This window comes from Chenopodium quinoa, unplaced genomic scaffold, assembly GCF_001683475.1.
Source record: "Chenopodium quinoa cultivar QQ74 unplaced genomic scaffold, ASM168347v1, whole genome shotgun sequence".
NCBI lineage: Eukaryota > Viridiplantae > Streptophyta > Magnoliopsida > Caryophyllales > Amaranthaceae > Chenopodium > Chenopodium quinoa.
Window position 1 is genome coordinate 6,089,591 of NW_018744239.1, and position 8,607 is coordinate 6,098,197.

Here is an 8,607-nt window from a genome sequence, read left to right on the forward strand (position 1 = left end):
TTCCACAGCCAAGAAATGATTATGAACAACGTGTAAAATTTCGACCAGTCAGCAAAATCGGAGATCAGCTGAGGCCCAACACTTTGAAAAATTTTCTCGAAAAATATACATATATAGAATGATATATACAAAGAAAGAGAAATCTAGAGAAAATTTTATGTTGGAACTCACCTGCATCAGCAGCCGCTGGTTCTCTAGGAAGGGATTCGGCACTTTATCAAGAGGCTCGGCAGCCCCGGCAGCAGCGCCCGCAATTTAAGCCCTAGCCTTATCCAGCGCAGATAAATTGGCCAGATGGCCGAAATGAGCGCTAGTTGTATCGCGCTTGGACTCGAACAAGGCCCGGGCATGTTCTGGAATGGAGACCAAGGGCGCTGAACCGAAGCCCATATTAGAAGACTGAAAAGTCTTGAATGAATCCGCAGCAGAGATGGAGGGCACTTCTTCATTTTTAGGTTCTTCGGCTTCAGCCATCTGCGGTTCGACCTCAACAGTAGCAACATCCTCTGCATGGATATTCAGCGCATCCACTTCTTGCTGAATATTCTCTGAGAACATCCCAGAGTCATGAGGAGGAGGTGAAGGAGAGGTCTTCAGCTCAACAACTTCGATAAGTACCTCCCGAGATGGAGAGGTGACTTCCCTCGCTTCTTCTTCTTCTCGGACCTCTTCGTGCAGAGGCTTTTTGGCAGGTGGCTCTGGCGCCTTAAATTGTCCTGGACGGACAAGGATCCTTCTCCCACCAGCCATATCTTCGGCAGTGGTTTCAGGAAGAGGGGCAGCTTCTTCTTTCTCTACTTCTTCCCCTTCAGACTGCAGAAGAGAGGAAAAAGGGGGCAGGAAGACGTGTAAGCAGTGAGTAAAAAATAAAAAAAATAAAAAAAAAACGCAAAGTAAAGGCACGCAGATCTTTCAGCCGAAGCTTCATATTTAACAACTTTTGCAAATCATGCAAACCATATCAGAAGAAGAGTATGCATTCGAAGATCTATACTTAGCAAAAATTCTTACAAGTTAAGAAAAGTTACGCATAACATGCGTACTTAAAGCTGAAGCTGCACACTTAGAGAATTTTTCGCAAGCCGAAAGATCAATATGCTGAAGTTCTATACTTAGAAAAAAAATTTCATGCAAATTAAAGTATGGAAAAAATGCAGAAGAATCAGGGACTTACCGAAGGCCCGAATAGTTCTTCGGTGTTTTCCTCGTCCAAATCCTCCTCTCTCTGTGGTTCGGATGGAGGGGGTGGATGTGCGATACCACCTCTCGGCGCATTAGCGGCAGCAGCAGCAGCAGCTTCTTCTTCAGCTGAATGAAGAAATAAGGGATCAAGCTTCTTGTGCCAAGGCTTCTGAGCCAGATACTCGAAAGCGCTGACCACCTCTAGCTTTCTCGGCTGCAGCGTAAGAGGGCGGTCCTTGACAGCGGTAATAATGGGGGTGTTGGTGATCGGCTCCCTAGTTCGGCTGATCCCCAGAACTTCGTAGTCAATGCCGGAATTCTCTTCGCAGACCTCTGAAAAATCATCAGAGCAAAACATTAGTTCAGATGAAAAATTTCGGACTACAGAAACTTAAAAGCAGAAAGTAAAAGTTTCGGCCCCAGCCGAATCACTTACCACCTTGGTATCTTCGGCTGAGGCCGACAACTGCTAACATCTTCTCTTGGAAGATGTAATGACAACATGCAGCCAGACAGTTGGCACTTGGTCATTCGGCCAGTAGCGCCAGGTTTGACAGTTCGGCCAAAAAGAGCCATATGCTATCGATCCGCTTCGGTAAAATCGTCAGGGCCGATGCTAGACATCAATGGATCAGGTTTTCTCGTATAGCGAGGTCCCCCGAAATAGTTAGGGTGACCCTCGTCTGAAGGGGCTCGCACCCAGATCCATTGGCCCCGCCAAAATTTGTCTGAAGTATCATTCGGATAGGTGGTTAGATAACCTTTCTCATCCTCTATCTGCCACCAACCGTGGCCGTGCCATTTGCTTGATTGGGTGTTCGGCGCCAAACTATGCGTGCACCGAAAGCAATGGATGCTAGGCTCCAGCCCATAGAAGAGGCATACCCACAGATAAGTCATGACTCTCTTGATGCTAACAGGGGTCAGCTAAGCTAGAGAAATGTTGTATCCGTTCAACACTTTTATGACGAACGGATGAACGGGAAATCGCAGCCCATTCTGCAGCTACCGAACATAAACCCCAATATAACCAGGAGGGGCCCGGTAGATCCTCTCTAACGCTGTGGGCATTCGGCACCAATAGCCATCGGTTTCCATAACGCTGTAATAAACTTCCAGTTGCTCGGCAAATCGATACCGAGCATCATTTACCAGCTACCAAGAGGATGGCTCAGTCATCAGCAAGCCCGAGTTCTCAGACTCAGCAGTCCACTCCTGCTCTTCAAGAGTCAAAGGTCTGGGTCTCGAGATGACCCTTCGGCCCGAAGTACTGGCTTCGGCTGTCTCAGCTAGAAGGGCACTGTTTAAAGGAACAGCCCTCATTCCCTCACCACTCGAGGAAGCGGCGTCCCCAGTTCTGGCATTGGGGTTACACCCGCTCAAAAATGGCATCAGCGCCAGAGGGCGATTACGCCTCAAGATTAGTTGTGGCGTCTCTTCTTCTGAAGCACTCGCCTCAGGTTCCATTGGTCTCTTTCCGGGATTGTCGGCCATTGCGAAATTGGCGGCGATGTGAAAAGGACGAAAAAAGGGGGAAAAAGCTTTAAAAAGGGGGGAAATCCGAATGGAATTCGGGGAAAATTGCCTCTATCCGACTCGAAATTCGCCAATCTAGTAGTTCGAAGCAACGAATTGTGCGGAAAAGCTTCGAAAATGCAGAAATTAGTGAAAAAGAGAAGTTGTGTTTGCGCGAGTTCGCTGGGAAGTGAGAGAAAAATGCGAATGTGGGTTGATTTGTGAATGCCAGAAATGATTGTGCAAAAACAAGTTAAATATCCGGTAAAAAACCCTCACTCACTTAATTTCAATTCACAACTCTTCAAATTCTTCCCAGGCAAATTGCAAACCGCCAAAATTAATTATCCACTAAGTTCTTTCCACTTCCCCACTATCATTAATTAACTGTCATTAAGGTTAATTAATCATAATTAACGGTCACTAAACCGTACAAATTCCTCAAAATCAAAATTTAAATTATTTTCATTTACTTCCCTCCAAATCTCTCAGCAGCTGAAACCCGACCCGTTATCCTCACGAATCGGGTCTGAGGGGCAAGTTGTTTGGAGTCCAAATAACTTATATTTAGGCCCAGTCCACAAATGAAAATAAATAAAGCCCAATAGGCAAGGTTCAACCCTCAAACTCTAAAGCCAAGTCAAGTAAAACAAGACCTAGTCAAATGGCAGCCCATTTGACTCCTTAAGCTCATTCCACTCAATTGGAACAAGGTATAAAAGCTCACATTCTTGCATAATTACATTCATACACAAAAATTGCCTCAAGCAACAAATACTCTTGCATAGCTATTCTCTCTTGTTCTTACACTCGTACTGACTTCGGCATCGGAGGGGCTTTTCTCGGCACAACCCACGAGGCCAGTTTATGTTTGTTCAGCTGTGCAGGAAATCCTCAATTCGGTCATCACTCGAATTGAGCTTCATCTCCACTCATCCGAAGGACCTGCTAAAGGTAAATTGTTTTCTGACCGAAACACATTGAAAATTTGCCATCCGAAACTTTCCGGTTTTTTTTCTTTTCTTTTTTTAATTTAATTTTTGCTTCATACATAAAAGTTATCATACAAGGAATTTAAAAAACTGAAAAGATAAAGTCACTAATATAAAGTCTAAGCCTAAGGTGATCACTGTTATTCTACTTGTGTGGCTTTCAAAGATTCGATTGCAGCTCATACATCAGCACGTATGCTTCTGAAAGGGCAACCATCTCAGCTTTTGTTTCTGAAACATGCAAATCCTGGACCTCATACCTGCAATTATTAAAATATCCAACAAAAGAAAGTGAAAAACTGTCTGAGTCAAAAATTAAGAATACTACTCGACTACTACTCGTTAAGTTTCAAATGTAAATTAATCAAAAATTCACAAAAAAAAACAAGTTGCTTCATTCGTAATACTCTAGAATCCAAGATAATGTAATGTAAGAAAATTACCATTGATCCTCCGACGTTCTTTGAACGCAGACTTTATACGATCCTTGGATAGGCGTGCCTTCATGGACAATATTTGCCATTAGATCATATTTTGACCTCAATTTCTCGGCATCTTTCAGAGCAATGTAATATTTCATCTCAAGGTTTTTCACAGGAAAATTAACTACATATGAGAAATTTTTTTGAATCAGGCTACTTTGCACTAAAAAATGGAAGAAGAAAATGATTTGAAAATATCAATAACAAGATCAGATCATATACCAATGGTAGGATTCTTTTCAACAAAGTTGTTGCTTTTGGTAAATCGCCGTAGGTGCATAATAACGTAAGGTGGTAGTTTTGTGACACTATACTGCATCTTAGCTATTTGAGGATGCACAGCTTCTGTTATGATCTCCCTATCAAACTTCTTCAATATATTGAAAAGTGGAACCTGCACATTATGAATGCATATGGAAAAAATGCATCAAAAAACAAAGTTTATAATAAAGGGGAAAGAAGGTATATATTATTGATTGGAAACAACAAGCATAACCATTAGAATATAATTGCATTTACACTTTGTACCAAACAATCTTTTTTAACAAGTACTCGTTATTTCCAAATCGTCAACACCATATAAGCACAGACAACATAAATCAAAGGCTTTGAGCAAGAAATATATGCATTGGATACGTACCTGAGGGATTATATTTTTCTCCAAGGCATCTTTAAAGAGTGGTGGAGGTGGCAAATCCAGGTCAAGCATTATAAATGGCACTGTGAATGTCTCTATGTGAGCATTAGAATTTTCAGATGCACCATCATCAGCAGCTGCAACACCATATTCTCTTATACCTTTACTTTGGATCTCCTTGACAACTTCCAATTCTCCCTGTACATATGTTGTGAAAATTAAGTTAAATTCCATGTTGCTCAAACTCTTCATTTTACCTTATATATATATACACAATTACTCCCTCTGTCCTATATTATCTACTACATTTGACCAAAAAAATGTGAGAGCTTTTTTGGTCAAATGTAGGAGGGAATAATTCCTTAAAAACTACTTGGAGATTTTACATTAATTAATCGAGTTTACACTTGAACATGTGTCTAGTACATACCCAAGGGAGAGTTTCGCAAGTTAGATGTACTATGACAAGACATACTACCATAGTAGCATGCAATAGTACCAATTAGATGTATTGCGACAAGACATAATACTAGCATAATAGCATGCATGCAATTGTATCAAGTTTGTACATAAATAAATAGATAAGATATTACTTGAAAGCATTGGGTAATGATGCTTGTATTGTTGTTTGAACTTGTGAGATGCAAATGTAGAGTATCAAGGAGCCAAGACATAAACTCAACTGGGTCAGATTGTACACCCATTTGAAACCGATTATCACTATCTTTTATCACAGCTTGTAAAAATTCATGGGGGTTCACCTGCAATAATAATGATTCAATTAAATTATACTCATTGCATCTACAAGTGAAATCATTTATATTGAGATTTACCAATGGAAGCGTCGAACCTAGTTTGATGAGTACCCATAAATCAAAAATTGAAACAACCAAAATCTACTGAAGTTTTTAAAATTAAAATATGCTAATATATAATATACCTGTCTTTTAAAATTTTTTGGATGCCAAATTTTTCGAATGAGCTCTCCGAAACGATGAACCAGGGAAGATTTACAATGTTTGTAGTTCTCTGGGACTAGGAAAAAGTTCCTCAAAGGTGTAACACGTACAAGTGCTTGAATCACAACGTTGGCAAAATCAGCTTCCTTCAACTTATTAAGTCCTACCTGAAAACAATATATTTTTAAACTATTACATAAAACACTTTACTCGTTATTCAGAGGAACAAGAAAATTAAACAAGACAGAAAGAAGAGCATTACTTCTTCCTTGTTTTTTTTTTTTATACTATTTTGGTCAAAATGCAGCGGATAAAAAACCGAAAGAAGTAATATTTATGTGAAGTGAAAGTGTAACGGGTAAAAAAAAACTGAGGAAGTAATATTTAGGTGAAGTTAAAGGATATACCGATCCAGGGAGGTAAAAAGAACAATTAAGAGCTCTTGACCACAGCTTGCTTTTATCTAGCTGTTCAATCTGTTCCGAAGTAAACCTGATTTTACAAATACAAAATATCAAAGATAAATCACCAACAAAACAAAACTTATAATATATAAGTTAAAGATACACATTGAAATATATAGGTCATTGAATACTCCTTCCGTTCCACAATAAAAAAAAAAACTCAAATGCATAAATGATTGTGGAACGAGGGAGTATTATTAATTTGATACGGACAATATATTAGAAACAAACCTTGGATTTAGAATGTGACGAATATCATCTAGAGACGAGTCAAATATTTCATATCCATCGGGAAGACAGTAAAATTTCTCCGTTTGTAAATTAAGAAAAACATGATGTTTGTAGTTGCGGCTGTGTTCATATGCATGTGAGTCAAAACGCTTTTCATGATAATACTTGCCGCATACCAAACAAGCATAAACATCCTCCTTTTTAAAACACTTGGAACAATGCTTCTCGAAATCAAAATCTAGATTATGCCTGTTTACCGTATCAAGGTAAGGGCAATAATCCATCTTCACCAAAACAACATTATCTCTCTTTCTCTTTGCCATGGTTTAAATTGTCAAGGCTAAAATCCAAAACACAAAACAAAATAAAATCCTTGTTAGAAAAACTTAATTAAAACCGTCAATCACTATTTTAGTTAAGAATAGCGAACAGAGTAAAACAATTTAAATATAAGAAAACAAAATACTTCCTCCATTTCTTTTTAGTTGACACGTTTCTTTAGTCACGTTTGTCAATGCACAAATTCAACCATTCATATCTTTAATTACCGATAAGCAAAAATTAAGAAAAGTTGATATTTGAAAATATATATCCTGACGAATCTAACAAGATCCCACATGACTATATTTTTCATTACGTATAAAGCACAAAACACGGTCAAAGGAAAGTGTATGAATAGTGTTAAAGTAAAAACGTGTCAACTAAAAAAACAGAGGTAGTAATATTTAATGATCCCTACCAAGGTCCAAAGCAACTAATAACAGGGTAACAAAAATAAAATTAAATCAGCCATATTAGAAATTATAAGAAACAAAAACTGGAAAAGAAATTACAAGAAAAGAAATGGACAATCAAACTTTGTTTAGGCTGATTCAATAACCTCGTCTGTTTAGTTACAATTTCTACTAAAAACTAAAATGATTTTGACCTGTTTCTTTACAACCAATTTATTATTCATTTTAGGCAGACACAAATCACTACTAAAATTTATACCGACTAACAAATGCTCTTCTCTGGACACTTAAGGGTTGAGAAAGAATTGTAAGCAACATCACCAGTAATGGATTGATATTGAGAAAACATTCAATTATTTCGCAATTAACTAATAATAGATTATTGGTCAAGAAATTCGAAATTGACAAACAAGTATTTGAATAGCAATTTACACTACATGCAAACTGATAAATGATAATTTAGAGGGGAATTAGACGAAAAAACTGAAAATTTCAAGAAGAGCAATTGTTAATTTCATCTTCGTAAATTGACAATTCATAATTGACAAAAAATTAAGAAAAAAAATACTGAAAAGTTAAAGGGATGGAACAAATCTAAATCTTTAGCTAATTTGTAAATGTAATTCATATTTTAATCATGATTCAAACTCATCTATAACAGCAAATTTCATAATCACAAGTAAAACCCTAAAAACAATTTACACGGTAATTTAAAAAAAAAAAAAAAAAAAAAAAAATCATACCTTCAAAGATCGGATTTTGGATGAGCGATTGAGAAGCAATTGTTTTTGAGAAGTGAATAATGAAATCAAAAGAAGGGTAATGTTAGGGTTCAAAAGCTAATAAGAGGAGAGGAAACTGATCGATTATTTCGTGAGTGCTGGTACTCTGGTAGTAGTACTGTGCATGAGTTTTGTTTTAATTTCTTTTTTTTTTTTCTTTTTTTCTTTTTAACTTTCAAATGACCGCGTTTCTTTTTCAGCCTAAAATTTCATTTCGTGGGCTGAAACTACTGGGCCTCTTTTCACATGGGGGCCACATGATAATTTCGACACTTTTAATTGTCAATCCAAGCTTATGAATAAAAACCGTCGAGGTGAGGCGCGAATTATATTTTTTCCTTGACGGTCGTCCATAGTGTCGAGGCTATATTGTCGAGATTACATGGGTTTTGTAGTGTTGATTATTGTCATGTTTATTCTTGATTGATTTGGTTGGAGTCATCACAAGTTAAATTGGTAAATCACGTAAAGTATAAGACGATACGCATTAAAACTCTTGGAACGTATATACCTAAATTATGAACATATGGGGAGAGTCATGAGGTTTTATATTTAACCATAGCTTCTACAGGGGTACAGAACACTATATTTTCTTTTATTATTAATGCGCTGGAATTCCGGCACAAGTT

General features: G+C 37.8%; 1 protein-coding gene across 2 annotated transcripts; it reads right to left on the reverse strand.

Annotated features, from left to right (window-relative positions):
- Nucleotides 1–3,684: 3,684 nt before the first annotated feature.
- Nucleotides 3,685–8,279, reverse strand: LOC110694266 (U4/U6.U5 tri-snRNP-associated protein 2-like). Of its 2 annotated transcripts, none has more exons than XM_021871446.1 (9): nucleotides 7,940–8,279; nucleotides 6,463–6,802; nucleotides 6,175–6,259; nucleotides 5,749–5,934; nucleotides 5,402–5,569; nucleotides 4,812–5,006; nucleotides 4,394–4,565; nucleotides 4,133–4,283; nucleotides 3,685–3,949 (listed from the first exon to the last, which is right to left on the reverse strand). In XM_021871446.1, exons 2-9 carry the CDS (start codon nucleotides 6,783–6,785, stop codon nucleotides 3,850–3,852), a joined length of 1,380 nt encoding a protein of 459 aa, XP_021727138.1. In that variant the 5' UTR covers nucleotides 6,786–6,802; nucleotides 7,940–8,279; the 3' UTR covers nucleotides 3,685–3,849. The 2 variants fall into 2 exon arrangements, with proteins under 2 accessions (XP_021727138.1, XP_021727137.1); XM_021871445.1 differs by having other exon boundaries at nucleotides 4,133–4,295; nucleotides 7,940–8,277.
- Between the last annotated feature and the right edge of the window lie 328 nt (nucleotides 8,280–8,607).